Raw genomic sequence first — 20,249 nt, 5'->3', positions numbered from 1 at the left:
AGCCCTCCCACACCACACGGACCGTCCCCAGTTCAAAGCAGGACCCTGGCACTGATCTAGTCACAAGGTCTCTGAATCCAGGGCCTTGCTCTCTGGGTCAGCCAGAGCTGGGAATTTTGTGGAAGTCCAGCGTTCGGCCCTTGAGGGAACTGAATAGCCCAAAGACCCTGCCTGGTTCTCCACTTTGCCAACAGCCCTGACTGATTCTGTGGGGAAGGTCACTGACCCCAGTCCTAGAGAGGAAACAGAAAACACTCCCTGCCCCACTGCACCAGCCCTGGGTTTGTTTGGCTTGCGTGCCTGGAGCACATGTGGATCTGGGCTGTTGGAGAGTTGTGGGAAAGCAGGTAAATTCTCTTTGCACAGACAGCAGGGCAGACAAACTCCAGCCCCCATGACAACACAAACGTGCAGGCTGCAGGGTCAGGCTGTGCCAGGGTAAGCCAGTCCCTGCTGGCAGGCCCTGCAGGATGCTCCCCAGATTACAGCAGAGCATGGATGCTGGGTGCTGTTTTAGGTAAGTTAGGTGCAGACCGTGGTGGGCAAATTCTGGGCACAGGCCTGTGTTGAGTTTGAGAAATGCTGGGCCATTGCTGAGGAAACAAGAGACCCGCCTCCCTGGGCTGAGAGTACAGGCAGGGCTGGAAAGTGTGAGTGGACCCTTCCGCAAAGCGTGCCAGGACCCATCCACCAGGCAGTGGGAAAGAATGCCGCAGGCTAGAAACTGCAACTGCAGACGGAAGGAGGCTACAGCCGAGGGAGGGAAGTGTGCTCTGTTGCCCCCGGCTCCCTGAGCGAGGATGCACCCAGCAGTATGGTGTGAAGAGAGCACCTTTCACAAGAACACCTCACTCAAGCACAGTAAGAATGCTGCACAGGTGGAAGCAAGAGGGACTTCTCTGGATTGCACATGGCCCCAGCTTTCCCCAAGACCCCTCTGTGCATCAGGGGATCTCAGTTTGTTTAAACAGAGGCAGCAAAGACAGTTAGAGGGAAGAGTCTGATGCTTCCCTCTCAGATTAGCTGGGCTATGGGCAGGCTGAAGTTTGCACGTCCTGTTCCTTATACAATAGGAGGCTGTATTTTCCCTACAGTGCTTTACGGGGATCTGCCAAGGAGCTAATTACTGTACAACATCATAAACCGATACATGATTAAATACACCAAGTCATGACATTTCCTATGCAACCCCCACTGTAAACACATCCAGCACTAAACAAGCTCTTTGCTTAGGGCGGAAAGGAGTGACTCTGAAGCAATGTCAGCTAAGCTTGCTACAGGGACATCACAGCTCTCCACTTAACAGCCTCAGACAGATACTTCGGGCGCTGCAGTAGAAGTTATTTTCTCAGAAGCAGCACATCATGGCAGGGGAGCTACACATAACTTCACAACACAAAACACACAGGGGACAAGGGCTAACCACAGCACAACACACCAGCATTCGAGTCTAACACTGCTCAGTTAGGCTGAGGGGGAGGGTCTAATCGTCCAATTTTCCTTCACGGATGTTGTCAAATGAGAACGGGAGGAACTTGAATCCAGTGCCAATGTAGAACTTATTCTGGAACTCCACCCTGCAGAAGAGACAGAGAAAGAACGATCAGCAGCAGCTACTTACCATGTCAGAAGCTAAGTGGGTACTGGCTACAACCTCATTAAATCTGCACATTGGGACAGGCAGATGAAATGAAGCTTTCAGCAGGAGGGTAGGGATCAGGACCCAACCAAACTATTACAGATTTCTCCTCTCCCCCAGCTCCTGGGCAGAATGGAGAAAAAATTGTCAAAATGCTGCTTTCACGGAGAAAGATCAATTTTACACAAGCAACAAACATGGGGAGAAATCCATGAAGCTGGTGTCACATGGAACTATTTAGATGACAACGAAAGGAACATGTGTTTCTAAAAGAAATCACGTTCTATAGATTACATTTATACACACACTGATCTCATGGTCTTATGCTGGGGCTTCCCATGGCAAAAAGACCCCCCAAAACCCCCACCAGAACGCTGAAAGAACAAACAAGTGAAAACCATCAGCACCAGCTGTGTACGTTTGCATTTCCTTCGTGCTGAGGGCTGTAAGAATGCCTGCTGGCCTCGTCTCTCATTGCATTTTTCTTGAAAAATTAAAAAAAGATTGAACCAACACTCAGGTGCAATCTAGAGACCCCCTCTGCTCCAGCCCTTGGGAAGGCCCAGGATGGTTCTCTGCCGAAGATTCTTGAGGGCTTTGCCTAGTTACGCTTTAAAACATCCTGTGCAACTGAGTTTCCACCAACTTACCTTGGAAAACTGATAGACCACGTCATTAGGACATTATCCCCAGACAAAGCTTCCCTCCTCACCCCCTTTGCCCATCGTGGATGGAGCCCTGCACCCAGGGGGAGCCTGCTGAAGGGTCAGGGCCTTAGATCAAGCCTGGCACAATGGGGCTCTGATCTCAGTTGGGGCTTGGAGGTGTTGTGACCTGAACTAGTGGTTTTCTCAGAAATCTGATCTGGACCTGCCCAATTCTCCGTAAGCTGCAAGTCGTTGTATTGGGAGCCCTCGTAAGCTTCAGGCACAGTTAACCCTGAAGGCTCTGACACTGTCCCCAGCACATCATAAAATAAAGCCATGCGGAGCGAAATGGCCTTTCCAGGCTCCGACACCCTCCCGTGGGAGCATTTGGTCTCCCACAGATTGACGCCAACATGCTGTAATGCCAGTAAGTCCACATGACCAACGGTGGCTCTTGCTAAAGTCCCGGGCGGGATTATTTCAAAACGGTACAAAAGGGGACAGGAATATTACACAGTCCCCCTCTCCCCCGGGCTACAGAAAATGTGCTACAGCGAATGAAACATTTCATGTTTGAACTTTTCTCATTAAATACTTTAGAAAGTGCGGGGGAGGGAGAGGGAAGTTCTAGAGCCCCCTCAGTCAGTCGTCTGGGTTTAGCTGTTGAAGCACATTTTCCCTGTCCCTCCCGGGTGCTCCTGGAGAAACAGAGATATCTGTTATCTCACAACCTCGGCAGTAACTTCGCTTTTTCGCTTGTTTTCCCTAATAAATGAAATTGGAAAGGAATGACCCTGGACAGCTGCCTGAGGGTCAAAACACTGCCAAATATGGAAAGAAAACCCATGATTCATAATGAAAACAAGTGCAGTGTTTCTGTGTGCCCCGTGAGAAACACTTTCCATTCTCCTGTCCACTGGAACCAAATCGGCACTGAGGAATCAGCTGACTCTCTCAGGAGCTTTAGCAGAATCATTTTTCAGCATTATTTTAGGACATTTTACATGATGAATATTTTTAAATGGAATAAACTGAAAAATGTCACAAGAACACTGGGAACATTCTTTGGAAAGCGACCGAATTCGAAAAGTCCCAAGCGACTACCACGATACAGCTCACAAAGTCACTGACGGCCCAGTCTGCAAAGATGACACTCTCCTGACAAACAACATTTTGCTGATAGATTCTCCTCTCTGCCTGTGCACACAGGGACCGAGTTCCCTGCTAAGGAATCCCTGGGATGAGCAGCAGTTTCCGCGTGGGAGTGAAAGCTTCGTTGCCAAGGTCCTCGGGTTTTGCAGGAACCCTGCCAATAAGCACCCTGTGACTAATTCCTATTCTGGAAGCAAGGGGAAATAAGAGGGAGAGGGGTGAGCATTTGGGTCCCACACAGAATCACAAGCAGATGACATTGTAACCATGACTGCTAATCTTTCTGATACCCCTGCTCAGGCAGCTCCTATCAAGCATGCACAAAGTCCTTGTCACCACCTCAGGTACCCTGAGTCTAAGAGAAGCTGCTGCAGCACGGGAATAGAGGGGTGAAGTAGATGGGGATACCAGGTCCCTTTCATTTAACAGAACTCCAAAGCTGAATGAAAAAGTTCCTGACATGCTTCTTCGCATTTGCTCCCAGGAAGGGCCAGAGCACACGGCTCTGCTTTGCAGCGGTGGATGCCTGCTGCTCCCGGGGGTGCTTGCTTCACTGCATAACTTTGTAGAGTGTCTCTTGTTTCTGATCAAGTGCCATGCAAGAACTCACTAAATCGTTAGCTCGGCACGTCAAGTAAACAAGGACTTTTTCAGTTTGTACTAAAGCCCCAGGACCTTCCCTGTGAGTTTTCATATTAACAGGCCTCTCCAACCAACTGCTCTTTGGCACAGCAAGAGATCCCCAGGAACTGCAGGGTCACACGTAAAGTACTTTCCTCAACCTGAGATCATCTACAAAGGCGTTTTGTTAAGCCATGAAGTCAAATTTTTATGCTTGTGTATAAGCTGCATCCAGGTGCCTAAGTGGGTGCTGAAGTGTTGATTTAGGAACCTAATTCAGGGCCTGCCCTTGAAAGAGGTGCCTGCTTTGCTTTGAAGTCAAGGGGCCTTGCCTGTGGTTAGATTAGTCAAGATTATTCGGCCAGGCTTTATCTTCAGCATGGCTGGTCACCCTTCCTGCACGCACGCAAAATGGCGATACCCTTTTAAGGCCATCGCACGCGGCTTATGGTCACGAGATTTGCCTGGAGCTCAGGGCCTTTTACAAACTCAAAACAACAAATAGTTGTGAACCAGTGGGCGGGGATCTGGGTCTCACTACACCCACGTCTGCCCACTGGATTCCAAGCCGAGTCTGACTCACAGCCCATCCCTGCCTCCTGGAAAGTAACATTCCCCCTCTGGTGATGGAACACCAAGAGCTTTGCAGGGCAGTCGGTGTGCGCCTGCCCATCCATCCCAGCCTTAGTTCTCAGTTTACAGCTCAGAACAGCTGACCACAAAGCAGCACATTAATATTCCTTTTCATTTGTTTTACACAGCTATTTGCGGCTTACCACGCTTGTTGGGTCTGAAGTCTATTTTGACATCACCATCCAAAACTGTGACCCTCCCGCCCGGGGACCCCTCCATTTGGAGCGATCCAGACATTGTGAGACTTAGAAGCAATTAATGCTTCACGGCCAAAAGGGATATTTAAGATCCATGTCACCGTCCTCCAATGGGTGAGCAACAGCACATTCTATGAGCATTTGTGAATCAGTGGCACACAGCTCAGGCAACACAGAGCACGAAAAAAATCCTCTCCACATGCCTGGAAGAGAAGCACCCTGAGCTGCAAGCGCCTGCCATCCGCATTGTCTTATACACTCAGAAATAAGAACAACACAGACTTGGTGAACAAAACCTTCCCCCAAATTCAGCAACCGCTGCCAAAATGACAATTCACTATCAGCTAGCTGACCTTCCTCAACTTGGAGTAGGGCTGGGTTCTCAAACTGGGGCTTGGGACCCCTCAGGGAGTCGTGAGGTCATTACATGGGGGGGGTCGCGAGCTGTCAGCCTCCACCCCGGACCCCGCTTTGCCTCCAGCATTTATAATGGTGTTAAATATATTTTAAAAGTGTTTTTAATTGATAAGGGGGGGGTCACACTCAGAGGCTTGCTGTGAGAAAGGGGTCACCAGTACCAATGTTTGAGAACCACTGGGCTAGAGTATTGCTGGGGTGATGGAAATGGGTCTGGGACTCCAGCACAGAAACGAATTGGGATTAGCTGCTCAGGCAGTGCCTGGTCATTTTACTGAGTTCCTGCAGCTCCAACAATTAGGCGGGTTAAATATCGCTCAGAGAAAAAGTCGGCACAGCTGACTCCATCTCTAATCAAGTTTCCTACAATAGTTGCAAGGACGTGGAACCTCCCTGTTCTGTAACTTTAACACCACATTAGAGATGGGGTGCAGATGCGTGGCAGCTGGTTAACGCCATCCGCAGGGTGCTGCGTGGGGTTAATTCACTGGAGTCAGGGCTGGGTAACAGGTTGGGAAAAATGGATGCTTGAGTCCGAATTGCATGGTTCCCCTGGAACATTAGCAGGTTGCAATCCATTAGTTCTAGTGCTTCTCACGCCTCAGCCTGAAGCTGACAGCATGGCTGCCAAGATAATCCTCTCCCCTGCAACAAATGCCAAGCCAAAAACTTTCAAACCCCCCACCCTGCCCCAGCTGACCTGACTTCTCCTTCTATCTGAGACATGCTGCTACTCATCCGTTCCACGCTGAACCCAAGGAGTGCTCCTAACCCTGGTCACAGGGAGCTTCCACACATCCCTCCCAACTGGAGCACACCAGCATCCTTCAGTGACTTCCTGGCCAACTCCACAGCCACCCCTGGCATTCTAATGGGTGGGAAGGGGACGCTCTCATTTAGCAATGCTAGTTTATAAATGCCAGGTCCATGGGGGCTGGCTGATCACAGGCCCCTGTCACTAGATAAGCTCTGTCTCTCTCCAAGGTTTAGGAATAGGGGTTTCAAGGAAGTCAATGACATGCCCGGCTGTGTTTAAGCCAAACAGCGATGCCACAAAATGTATTAATGAAAAGCAAATACAGATATAAAGGAGATATTTAAAACAAGCAGCCAAGTTACTAGCCACAGGGAAATAAAAGCCAGCCTGCATTCCCAATACAGCTGAGTCAGCAGCTTTTCATGTTGCAACAAAGATCTCAATCACAGAGTCTCAGGATTGGAAGGGACCTCAGGAGGTATCTAGTCCAACCCCCTGCTCAAAGCAGGATCAATCCCCAACTAAATCATCCCAGCCAGGGCTTGGTCAAGCCTGACCTTAAAAACCTCTATGGAGGGAGATTCCACCACCTCCTAGGTAACCCATTCCAGTGCTTCACCACCCTACTAGTGAAAAAGTTTTTCCTAATATCCAACCTAAACCTCCCCCACTGCAACTTGAGACCATTGCTCCTTGTTCTGTCATCTGGTAGCACTGAGAACAGTCCAGATCCATCCTCTTTGGAACCCCCTTTCAGGTAGTTGAAAGCAGCTATAAAATTTGTCCTCATTTCTTCTCTTCTGCAGACTAAACACTCCCAGTTCCCTCAGCCTCTCCTCATAAGTCATGTGCTCCAGCCTCCTAATCATTTTTGTTGCACTCTGCTGGACTCTTTCCATTTTTTCCACATCCTTCTTGTAGTGTGGGGCCCAAAACTGGACACAGTACTCCAGGTGAGGCCTCACCAATGTTGAATAGAGGGGAATGATCACATCCCTTGATCTGCTGGCAATGCCCCTGCTTATACAGCCCAAAATGCTGTTAGTCCTCTTGGCTACAAAGGCACACTGTTGACTCATATCCAGCTTCTCATCCACTGTAATCCCCAGGCCCTTGTCTGCAGAACTGCTGCCTAGCCACTCAGTCCCTAGTCTGTAGCAGTGCATGGGATTCTTCCACCCTAAGTGCAGGACTCTGTACTTGTCCTTGTTGAACCTCATCACATTTCTTTTGGACCAATCCTCCAATTTGTCTCAGTCCCTCTGTATCCTATCCCTACCCTCCAGCATAGAGATAGGATACAGGGGGAACTAAAGATGTGCAAGGATATCACTGCCAAAGTTTGAGAGCTTTATTGTTTCAACAGGTAGTTAAACATTAGTCAAAAACATAGTCCAGGTTACTGATGGAGGAATCTGTATTTTCTGAAAAAGTACAAAAATAAATCTTCTCCAACTGGGCGTGACAGGCAGACCTCACATTAATCTGTTTTTCCACCAGCAAGGCATATGTTAAATGACTTCTCTGTTCCATGAAGACTCAACGACCCACCCACCAGCCAAAAATTCCTGATAGGTGACTCCTCTTCCCCAGCTACAAACAGCCAACTAATCTGACACAAAGCTCTTACAGAGCTGTTCCTCCTAGGACAGCTGTACTTGGTCCTATTGTTCTTTTGAGTTTCCCTGTTAGAAAAGACAGCACTGGAAGTGCGTGGATTTCATGGTTAGACTACAAAGGAACGCTCATAGGAGATTATTTGGAGACCAAAAAACCTATGACTGTTCCACAGGGATGAGAGTCACCCAAGTGACAGTCTCAGCATAGTCCTTGAGATCTCATTTTATCTTGCTAAATCGCTTTTCCCATCGCCAAACTTTTACGAGCAGATTTGCTCTTACGGAGTTTACAGGTTTGAGGCACTTACGTTTAGGGGAAATAGGACTTTACAGAAGCATAACTCTGGAGTGGTTTCCCAGTAATTGCTCTGCAGTTGTTCTACACAACAACTGTGTTCCATGTTGTTATGGTCATTTCTTGGCTCAAGAAGTGTCTCCCACTGGGATGGGGCCACTTTCCCTGTAGTGTTTCCATGAGCTTAATATTTTTTAAAAATTGTACTTAAAAACCTGGCATCGTGCAAAGCTCCATTTCAGCTACGTTGTGGACAATATAATCACACCTGGTCTGACCCACTGATTGCAGGGGGCTTTGAATCAGGCCTTACCTGCGTGCGCTCCGGGCATACATACAGAAGCTATGACTGTTCAGCAGAAGAGGTGTCTATTTTAAAATATACCTGCTTTGTTTATTTCAGTCTATACTTTCAGAATATTTTTCTTGTGAAAAATCAAGGGTTTTTTTTAATTTTGAAGGAAAAAATTGTAAAGATTTTTTTAAATAATCTACCACCGCTGTGCAAATGTATGACCGAACGTTACAGCTCAGAGAGGAGACTTAGGCCTGCTACTAATTCAAAGATGCAGTTAAACATCTGAAGAGTCAGAAGACTAGCTGATGCTCTGTTCAATGTCTGGCCCTGTCTGCTGAGATAACTCACTACAGAGGGTGCAAGATCAAAGTTCTTTTCATTGGACTTTGCTGTTACATACTGTCAGTGACCGTTGTGTGAGGACAAGGAACACCAGCTAGAAGCAATGGGCTCTAACGTAACCAATGTGAAATTTTCTAGGCTGGATGCCAGGAAAAACAGAAACGCCATCCAACAGCCATTTTCAGGAGTTGCAGACAACTGTAGCAGAGATCCCCTCCCTACATAAGATGGCTACGCTTTAGAATTCCTGTATGAATCATGACTGTGTGGTTTGAATTCTGAAGATCCCTGAACATACTGGAAAGCTTCAATATGCACCTGGAAACTGTGCCATTAGGGGGTGCAAAAGGACTAAGATTTCATCCCAAAAAGAAATCAGAGGAAGTCCCAAAGGCTGCAGTTGTCATTACCATCACATTTGATTTCTTACTGGAAAAAAATAAAAATAAAAAAAGACTTCAAACAGTTTTATTTCTTCTCCCTGTCTCGAAGACACACTGGGTTTGGCTTTCCAGCCACAGGACTGCCAAGGCACCCAGGACAGAAAAAGTGGTGCTAGGTTAGGTGCTTGTTGCAAATAAAAAGCCCTGTGCTCCTATTTTCAGACTGTAACCGGCACATTTCACAAAAGGAAACGGACAGAACCGCAAGCAGGTGAGCTCGGAGCAGGACCAGACACCTCACAAGCTACGTTTGCAACTTCGCTTCGTTCTTTTGGCCAACCATGAAACACTCAGAACTGATGCAATAAATTACTGAAGGAGATGGGAGAGGAGGAGGAGGAGGAGAGAGTTACTCACAGGCTCTCCTGTCTAGTTCTGTGTGTAGCTGGGGAACCCAAAAGCTAGCTCCATCAATTCCTTGTTTTGTACTGTCCCTATGATCACACCAGAGAGCCAGCCACACTGGAATTCCAAGTGGAATAAGTGCTCTTTAAAAACAGGGACAAGGAACTCACTCTGGACCTGGGTGGAGAGAAAGTGATTATGCTCCACTGAGTGACCTCACTTCTCTTCACTTACTGACTCCCTGAATACAAACAAACAATCTGAACTGCTAACAAAGAGCAGTGGTGAATGTGTCTTCTCTAGACACACAGAAGGGTAACATTGAGGCTTTGTCTACCCTGCACTTTCGTCAGTAAAACTCAGTTCAGGTGTGGAAACCCTCCCCCCCCAAAAAACCAAACAAAAACAAAAAACGACAAGCGTTTTACTGCTGAAAAGCGCCGGTGTGAACAGCGCTTTGTCGGCGGGAGAGCCTCTCGTGCGGGTGGATTTATTTTGTTGTTGGGAGAGCTCTCTCCTGCTGACAAAGTGGCTACACTGCGCACCTTTTAGCAGCAGTGTCACTAAAAGGTGTGTAGGGCAGACATAGCCTGTGTGTGTTCTGAGCAAGTTACATGTAAGGAAGGGTGTGATGTAAAGAACAATGGACAAGTCATTTGATAGCTAGACAGAGGAAACACCACAGAGAATCTGGGAACACTGGCTGTATAAAATCCAGGTCCTGGACTGGACCAATGGCCTACAGCTCAGAGAGCTCCTAACGTTAGATTTAAAAAAGTCAGGGCTGACTGTGACCCACCATTGTCGTTTGTTGCTGGGAGTAAGGTGTATATCCACGATAACCACCACCAAGCTACCTGAAAGAGAGAAACCCCTCCAGGCTCTCCCGCTGCAACCCTCTGCATCTGTTAACTGCTACAAAGGGATCAGTAACAGCCTTCTTCATCCCACCCGCTCGCACTGGCTGCTGTCTAAGCAGGGCTTTCTTTCACTTTAAGCTGAATGGAGAGGCACATAACAAGTTACTCAAAGAATCAGGGTTTCAGCCGTGACCTCTGCCCAGACCACTGGCTTAATCTCTCCTATCTCAAAACACAGCTGTCCTTTCTGGAAACAAGTCTACTTCTCTTGCAGAAGAAATGGCCAATACAGACAGTTCTCCTGACCCCAGCACAAGATCTGGATAAAACGTCTGTTAGTCTATAAGGTGCCACAAGACTCTCTGCTGCTTTTACAGATCTTGATAATGAACCCCCCAGGCTGAGGTGTAACTGCTATTGTTCTGTTTTCCTGAGAAAGAACGGACTAACGATATTGCTGGCCGCACATGGAACTGCAGTTATCAATCACCATGTAACATCATTAAGGAGACAAGAGAAACAAATGCCATTATCAGGCAACACAGAGAAACTGCTGAAGGGCCCAAACGTTCCATACCCCAACACAGGCTGCCGAGAAAGGTTTAGCTGGTTTCAGTGGAACTTGTGTAGCATAGAACAGTTATGCCAGCTACTCTGCAGTAATGCCTAGTGACTTAACTGTAGAGGATGGGAGTGAGGACTATTACTGGGACCACCAAAGCAGAAAATACTCCACCTCCCTGTGGGGAATAACGTACAGCGCTGGGAGCCGCGCTCCCAGCGCTGGGGCTTTGACCACACTGGCACTTTGCAGCGCCGCAATTTGCAGCGCTGGAGAGGGTGTGTTACATTCAGTACTATTATCCACACAATGTCCCAGCAGCACCAGGCAACGCCGGTTTCAGCACGCCATTACCAACTCTCTGAACTTTATAACTGAAGCCTAAACTTGGGGTGGGGTGGGAAGTGTATACAGCTTCCTAGGAGACAGCGTTCATGGTGGCGGTGAATCATCAGTAATCATCTTGCTTATAGCAGCTTTAAAACCTCTACGTTCCAGGAAACTTACCAGTGCAAACGGAGCGCATGAAGGAACGCCGACAGGCCCTCCATGATCAGAAGGATTGCCACAGTCAAGGTAGCGAAAGCAGCAAACATGAAGAACAAAGCAAAACCTCCAGCGAAACTTCTCACACTGAGGCCAATGTGAATCACCATGGTCCAGAGCACCTCGGAAAGCTCTGCAGGAAGAAGGGCAGGAAGAATGCTGCTTATTTCAGGGTGGTTGTGAAGGGAAGTTTTATTTCACTGAGAGTGGGCTTCACGTAACATTCCAAAATAACCGTTCCCACCCCGCTGGGACTGTTTCTAGCACTGCAGGAGCCGGAAGGATGGTTCCACTTGAAGAACAGGAAGTGCTTGCAGCCAGGTAACTCAGGACCTGAACTCCAATTCCACCTACCCCTCCTGAGCCCAGGATGCTCTTCATAACCACAGCTTGCATAAGCAGACTCTGGGAAGCAACGACTCCTGCCTCTTACTACAGATACAGTCACCCACACAAGAATGGAGCGACACTGCATCTGCCGCACTACATGAGAGCGGCAGGGAACTTACCAATTAAACTTGAGCCAAGGATATTTTTTGGTAGGCTGAACAATTCTGGTCTATGAAAACTAACACATGAAACCGATTCTTCGCACACAGACCATATCACAGGTTGGCCAAAGCACAGCCCATGAGCCAAAGGTGGCGGCATGGAGATCTGCAATGGATTCCACTCATCCAGCGTGCAATACTTCATCCCGGGATTTATACTCTAAAGAGGTTGCAATTCTGCGTTAAAGGTGAAGGCAGCTGCAATCTACTCCATTTTATGCAGATTCCTTTGGGCTCCTGACAAGTTATTACTGCAGCCCCCACCGCTGAGCTAAATTTGGGTGCCATTGTCACAAATGCCACCAGTCTATACACACACTAGGACACACTGAGGTTCAGGATTTTAGCCTTTGCTTGTCATTGATTACCCCAGTCAATAACATCTGCCAACCATGAGCCCAGCACAGCCTGACCCTATCACACTGACCAAACGCACTCCTGTAGTTACACTCTCCATACTAGTGTAATCATCTTTGTACAAAATATGCCTTGTGAGGTATCATTTGAAAAGATAATATCATGGAGAAATGTGTACAGCAATATTACAGAGAAAGTCATGAAGATGAGCTGAAATATGTTTATCAGACAAATCTGGGGAGGGGGTAAAGCTGGTTTCTCAAAGACAAAATACAAGCTGACCCCCTCTCGCCAGGTGTCAGAGTTGATTGGCCAAAACCAGGCAACTGGCCTTGCTTTGGCAGCAAAGCAGGGAGGGAACCGATCAATTTTCGTTTTAACAAATGACATGAGACTCCATGCCTCCATCCTCGCATCTGGAAGGAACTGGGGACTTTGTGGAAGATCCTGACTTGAAAATTTGCAGGGAACATGGTAAGGACAAGCTAGACTTAGTTCAAGGTCAAACCAAGTCTTCGCTACTAGGAAGCGCTTTATCTTTCTTTCTCTATTTCTGACTTTAGCACCTAATACTTGTACTCGCTTAAAACCGCTCTTTGTAGTTAAACAAACTTGTTTTATTCTTTAATCAAAATGAATCCAGTGTTGTGTTTGAACAGAATTGTTTGGTAACCCCAATTAAAGTAGCAGACTGTTGTACACTGACCCCTTACAAGGGCACTGGACCCCAATATCTGAGCTGTCCAGAAGGCTGGGCCATGCAGAGCACACATTTTGGGGGAAAATCTAGCACTGGGAGTGTGTTGAGATCACCCTACAGGTAGTAACCAAGGCTACGGGAAGCCAGAGAGTAGCTGGTGTTTGCTGACAGGCTGCTGGGCTCAGAGTGGCTGGAGCAGGACTGCAGCTACACACAGACACTCAGGGTGTGACCTGCATGCTGTTTGTGAGCAGCTCACACTGGGAGCTACATCAGTGAGACACTATGAGGCACCCAAGGTTGCAAAGCAGGTGGTGACAACCCCTCACTGGTCCAGAGTGCACCCCAGAATACATGACACACGCACTAGGGCAGTTTCTCTCTGTGGCACATACACACATGCCTAGGCCAGCTCCCCAGGACATTTCTGAGACACTGATCAAACCTCCAGCTTTGGGAAAGATACTTACGAGCATGGGCCAGGCTGAGTGCCCAAAGCCGCAGGTAGGATGCTGTGTTGGAAATGCACCCCAGGCAATACTCAATGGTGTGGATGGCCTGATGGACCACCGTATCCCCAAAATCAAACTGCAGAAAGAACAACAGAGCAAAGAGGGAGTAAGACCAGCTGCACGACAGCTGTAATGAGCAAGGGTTGGCAGATTAGGGGAGCGGCACCACTGACTGGGGCTATTACACGGGCTCTTACTGATCATTTCTTCTACTGGCCATTTGGATACAGATCATTTAGGAAGACTATCAAATAGAATTTCACAATTGCAGTGACAGTTGACACTTTATTTCTAATTAGTTTCTCAGATTTAGCAAAAATCATTCAACACTGCAATTTGTAGACTAAAAAATGTCGACTTTCACATGACAGGCAATGAAAACAGTTATGATCGGACCCAGGATTTTACCAGGAAAAGACTGTTCAGTAAAAAGTGGTTCTGTATGAACACACTGGTAAGGGGCATCTATTTCTACAAGAGGAGAGGGATTACAAATACGGTTTTCCTTCTCCACAGGAATGAGATAAATGTATGGGGAAAAAAATCAGACAAAGCCTGAGACAATACTGCATCTTTCGCACTGCTGTGGGAACAATGGAAGCAATCTTGTAAGAGCAGGAACTGGCTCTCTGTGAAAGAAGAAATAATGCACAAAAAGTTATCTTGAAAATCTCATCTCTGCTTCACTTTTTCCATCTGCAGTCTCTATGCCTTCCAAGCATTTTGGCAATCAATTCAAAACGATTTCAAAATACATGTAGGATAGTTTGCCACACTGCAGCTTGGAAAAGAGGCCCATGTTTCTGCATCTTGGCGTTAATCCATGCTCCGTGAACTTCTCCAAAGCACGTTAAAGGGGATGCAGAATTTTATGACACCGAGTGATCAATGTTCTGAAAGGAATGCAGCATGCTATTTTTAGTCTTGTTCCCCCCTTAAATAGCCAAAGCAATAAACATTTCAAACAACTATGTCAAACTAGCTGTCGAGAGCCCAGATCTCTCTCTTCACAAGAGCGTAAACTGCAAGAATTCCTCAGTAAAACCTGCTCTGGTAAACAGAGTCCTCTGCCCAGCATGTACAGCAAGTCAGCGTAAAATAAACTGAAACCGACAAATATTTAAACAATACATACAGCACATGGCAGAGTTCGTGAATAACTGCCAGGGAGACGACCACTCTTGTGCTTCAACCCAAAGGCTCTCATGGGATGGCTTTAGCAGAGTTCCTGCAGCCTTATGGGTTATTTTTCACTCTGCTTATTTAAAAGAAGGGTTTATGTGCCTTCCTATCATTCAAATGTGATCAGATCTCTCTGCATTATGCCTATTTCACCAGCTCTAGGATTCATCCCTAAGGGCAACAGCTCTCTCAGAAAGATCCATGTTCAGCAAAATTTACAGAAGCAAAGAAAAAAAGTGTCTCACTGCGAAGTTTCCACAATTCCTCGGCTTTTATGCACACTGCCAGCTGGTTCAGAATGATGCATTCCAGGTTTACTATTACACAGCTGTTCCAGTTCTGAGGTCCTACCCTCATAAGGTAGTACAATAAAAACAGCAACTTGATCAAGGGGAGATCCGAGATTACACCATGGTGGTACGTTTAGAATGTCACCACTGTCTGTTCTAGGAGACTTCACTCAACACATTAAACATTCACCTCAGTCATACACCTGAGATGGATAGGACCAAATTCTGCTTCTAGTTACATGTGTGAACTGGACTGGCATTACTGGGGTTACACACGGGGAACTAGAAGCTGAAATCTGACCCTTCAGGGCAAGTCTTGAAACAAGCCAACAAGTGCTAGTGTAGGGGGAGGTTATCCACTTAGGCTTCTCTGCTGTACTGTTTGGATGAACCGAACATCCTTGTTCTTGAGGGTTGAGAAGAACTCTATAGTTATTTCACCATCAGACCAACTTCTGTCATTGTATCAACATTAGTTACCAGAGCCTCAAACGTTATAGAGCTAGATAAAAATGTAATGATCTAAAAGGTCTTGTGGGAACTGGAACGGAAAAGGAATTTCTATTTTTCTTGGCTGTGTGGAGATGATGGAGCTACATTAGTACATTCTATCATCATTTGTTGCTATGAAGACCAAGACCCACCTATAACAAAAAATCTGAGGAAGGTTTTGTTGATGGTGAAGCAACCCATATCTTTATCATTGTATGCACCAGCTTTCTTGGAGAAGAATGTGCATGGGCCTTTTGCATGGACACCCCACATACCAATCTATTTCACTTAAAGCTAAAACAAGGACAAATGAAGCACCCAGGTACACTGACAGTACAGACCCATGAACAGAACAACTGCTCTTAAGGTTAAACTGCTTCCCAAGAGACCACCTGTTACCTTGGCACCGCTGCAGTCTGGAGACACACCCACCCACAGAGCGTAACTTAGCATATCAACTCTAGGACCAGGGGAGGTAAGAAGAACATGAAGAATAATGGTTTTTCATATCAAGAAGAGCAGCGAGGCTGGTTAGATTTCACAGTCTGTTCCCAAATGGTATTTTATACTTCAACGCTCAGAGAGCCTAACTATTTGTGTTTGAATATGAGCAATTCTCCCCCCTCTTTTAAAGAGAAAAATATTGATTCTCTGGTCATCAGCTAGTCCAATTGGGTGTGTTCCAATATTTGGCTGCATGTGTTTAGGGCAACATTCAGTCAATAAAATACCTAGCTCTGGATGATAGCTGGGGGGGGGGGGGAAATCTATAAGCAGTTTGCAAAAAAAACCTAGACATTCCCATTGACAAAACAGATATAACGGTCTAAGTGTTAACAAAGAGAGTCTTGCTTCTCCAGCAACTCTATAATATAAACATTTAGAAGCCCCTTGTAGATCTTTTGATCGACAGCTGTGCAGGGCAACTGAGAAGCATTTGCAATCTAAAAATCAAGGGAGATAAGAAAGCAAACAATTTAAAAAGATGCAGCAATTCAGACAAGGTATTTTAAAATGGAGATGATATTGTATGGAGTATTAGAAGTGGCCCATACATGTAAATAGCTAGATCTCATGGAAAAACAAGTCACATGGCATGAAAAAAAATCGTGTTAATTCAGCAGATGATTTACATCGATGGGAAATGGCGCAGATATGTATGAATGCAAAGCTGGCTGTCATCTTACCACCTCATCCTCTGCAGGCTTGTAAACATAAATTTACATTTAGTGCCGAATCTCACAATCAGAACATTAATCATGAACACGAGTTTAACAAATCCCTTATTCACATGCCATAGTTAAGTGGTAGCACTTGGTTAGCACACACTGTGCCGCTGCGTAATGCCTAAGAACAGCAGTCCACTACCCTGTCCGAATAGGCAGCAGAATGTCCCTGAGATGATAAATATCACTCTCCCTTTTTCTCCCCAGGTGTGGTAGCAAAGGCAGGGCAGTTAGGAAAACATGTTAAAGTGAATTTGGAACAAGAGTTGAGTACTCAAGAAATACAGCACTTGGATTTATTTTAAACACAGGCTTATAATGTCAGAGAGATAAATAAATAAATAGGGTAACTCAAATAATAAACACACAATTACCATTTCAACTGGAGAGTAAACTGGGTAAAATGCATCTGTGGCAACTAACGAGATGTTACTGTTTAGCCTAAGGGGCGGGGGAGGGGAAGCTTGCCTATCAGATACCCATTCCTTGTCATAAGAATTCAGAGAGAAAGGGCCACACATGTTCCTTGACCTGTGCCGAGAACTTTCATTGATGTTAACAGTCACGAGGATGAGTGGAAGGCAGCGTGAGGAAGCAGGAAATTAGAATGGATATTAATTTCTACTGTTCCAGTTCCACTGGGCAATGTTGGTACCAAGTTAGATCTTAGAAGCTAGTAAATATATTAAGCAGGAAATAACCCCTTTCATTGCCAGTTTTATAGTTACGAAGTAAAGGATTAATCAGGCGCTTACCTCATCCCCATCTTCAGAATGGGTAGAAAGCTGGTCATGCTGAATGATCTCGGCATCCTCCTCAGTTGGTCCATTGCCCACCCGGATCCCACCGAAGTTGTGAGTTCCCTAAAATGTGAACAAAGAGAAAGAGCTGAGTGTTGCTGTGGTTTAGTGAGACACTTGCGGAGGGGATCAGAGAATGCATTTTGTACACCTCCAGAAAACAGCAGCAGCTCAAAGAAAACCACATATTAAATGTTAAGAGTCAAGGCACACAAATGGAGTATCCTGCTCTTCCTGACTGAGTGGGAAACATGTGCTCATAACTGCTGAGTCTGAAAAACAAACCAATTTTGAATTAATTTTTGATGTTATAAAAGCTTCACACAAAATAATTTCACCTTTGACCAAGAGCCACATTCTCGCAAAGTGACAGATAGGCTGAAATTGATGGGTTTTGTGCAACAATTTGTTAAAAATTTCCAAGAGCTTTCGGAACTCCTGGAATCTTTGACAGAAAGACAAGTACTGCTGTATATCAAATAAATCACTTACTGGCAGATAGCGAAGCAGCATTATCCCACATGCTAACAACAAACATATATGCTTGCTCTGCACCAATTTGTACCAGGCATGCCCACGCCACACATTGCCACGGATGGGGTTGGGGTGGGAATCAGACCTTCTCTTACATGGAAGTTCTGAACTGTGCAAATGATTCCTTTAATAAGCATTCAGTACTTAAGACACAACCGTTCTTTGGTTCCTCCTCAAACATTAAAGGTCATACTTAAAAAACAGACTCTTCTAACTTCACTTGGTCTTAACTGATCAAATTAGTAAAGTTAGGGCTGTTTCATTTTGCACGTTCAAGTGTAATCATTGTTCAGTTACAGTAAACCTGCTACAGGCTTCATACTCCAAGTAAACAACACATCCCATCAATAATGACACAGCCCATTCACTGTCTGACAGGTTCTCTTACAATAGAGTTTTCAGGCATTGTAAGTGGAGTTTAGGAAGACAATGAAAATCTAATTTGCACTTAACCTTATTTTCAGGATTCTAAACTGCTAGCAACCAACCTTTGCATATTGTAGGCAGATTTCTATTTTCATTCAAAAATACCCAATAACATGGAGTAAAATACTTATCGGCAATCTGAGACTCTACTTTATATGTTCAGAACTTTAAAATTTGACGGACCTAAAGGGTGCAAATATAAAATGCAGTGAATATATCATGTGACCTACAACATCAGCATCTGCCCTTACAGAGTGGTGCATTTAGCAGTTATAGGCGTGCATATAGTAAAGGTGATTTTGGAAAATTCCCATAGAACAGGTAACAGGAAAAGTCAATTGGATACGACTTATTCAGGTGCCTCTCTCTCTAATACCTAGGTGTCAGAAGTATTTCAGTGTTGACACAAATAAATATTTTGGGGCTATGAAATGTAAACATGGCTTTAAACTCATAATATTATAATTTAAGGATGACTATGAAAAACAAAGAAGATCAAACTTAGTGTCCTCCATCTCTGCTTTCATAGTTCATCAGGATTCTGGTGATACTTAGCAAGTCTAACATGCTTGCTTTTCTCACACTAATGCACTGATTATTAGTACAATGCACTTATAAACAGACTGGTTTTCAAAGCCTTGTTTTTGTCTTGATACAATTTATTGTCAGGCCAGGTGTCAAACTTATGACAAGAATTAAATAAATCTGTTCCATTACCTCCAAATACACTCCAGACATCTTTCTTTAATAAAAACAGAAAACAGAATACAGAAAAGAGTGACACACATTAAGATAGTAAGAAGCATATTTCAAGGTAAGAGCAAAAAGGCGTGTGTTTGGATTCTGTTTTTGAAACTCGTATCAAAGTGGACCAAAACTGAGTGTTAGGTGGTGTTCTGCTAGTCACATTTCTAGGCACTAGAGATTTGTGGTCATGAGTTATTTCATCAAACACAAGAGTAGCTTACAGCTTTTTCTCGTGCACTTGGCTAATGTGTATTCTCTTTGGTCTGGTGTCAATTGCTTTAGCTCAGCTCATATTACTAGAGCCATGAGCTTTTCCACCACATGGGGATCCGGCCCTCCGCTGTGCATTGGATACGATTGTGTTAGAAGAGGTGTGTCAATAGCCTCATTCATAGCTGGCGTTTTTACACACCTAATACATTTGATGGATCTCACACAAATGCAATTTTCCAGATGTTTCTTAACACTCCTGAAAGCTTCTTGCAAGGCTATTGTTAAAGATTTGTTATGGAAATGTTTAATATCTAAATATTAAACCTGATTTTCAGTTGGTCACATAGTATAAGGCTGAATGCAAAATCCAATTCAGATGATTTAGTCTCTTTGGAGAAAGAGGCCACATTTCATGTGTGTGACACAACAACTTGAAATAGGTCCTCTGGTGAAGCAAGCCCTGAAGGCTGCTTCACTCACCAGCTGGCCGTGGACTCTGCACATGGATGGTAGTTACAGATTCACACCCAGCTCTGTTTGGTACACAGCCATTTCACAGTAACATCAGATTCTGCAAGGCCCCATAAAGAAGCAGACAAAAAAAAAACCCCATTAACTGTTGATGTGAAGCCACAGGGTTAGTGCTGCTGAGAGGACCACACACACGTATGACTTTTTGGCGTATGGAATGTAAACAGAAAGGTTTCAAACAGAAGAGGTCAAATCTAGTTTATAAAAACAAATATGCAAGAACGTAAAACAAGGGGATTTCATCCTGGAGGTCTGAAGACAAGGCAGTCTTGTGAGCTAGGGTCTCCCCAGCACTTTCCAGAGAAGGGTCTTTGC

General features: G+C 45.4%; 1 protein-coding gene across 4 annotated transcripts in view; it reads right to left on the bottom strand.

The window, feature by feature from the left end:
- Window positions 1-494: 494 nt before the first annotated feature.
- ATP6V0A1 (ATPase H+ transporting V0 subunit a1) overlaps window positions 495-20,249 on the bottom strand; it is a 46,012-nt gene continuing 26,257 nt past the window's right edge. For 2 of the 4 annotated variants that reach the window (XM_039516323.1, XM_039516319.1), the window contains 4 exons: window positions 17,439-17,546; window positions 13,452-13,569; window positions 11,335-11,506; window positions 495-1,577 (listed from right to left, as the gene is read on the bottom strand). In XM_039516323.1, the coding sequence (XP_039372257.1) occupies window positions 1,484-1,577; window positions 11,335-11,506; window positions 13,452-13,569; window positions 17,439-17,546 (492 nt within the window). In that variant the 3' untranslated portion in view covers window positions 495-1,483. Of the gene's footprint in view, window positions 1,578-11,334; window positions 11,507-13,451; window positions 13,570-16,134; window positions 16,663-17,438; window positions 17,547-20,249 lie in introns of those variants that run through there. The other 2 variants (XM_039516320.1, XM_039516321.1) reach the window with 2 other exon arrangements.

Source organism: Mauremys reevesii, linkage group 27, assembly GCF_016161935.1.
Source record: "Mauremys reevesii isolate NIE-2019 linkage group 27, ASM1616193v1, whole genome shotgun sequence".
NCBI classification, from domain to species: Eukaryota; Metazoa; Chordata; order Testudines; family Geoemydidae; genus Mauremys; species Mauremys reevesii.
The sequence above is the reverse complement of the archived record's forward strand: the minus strand, read 5'-3'. Positions and strand labels throughout refer to the sequence as shown.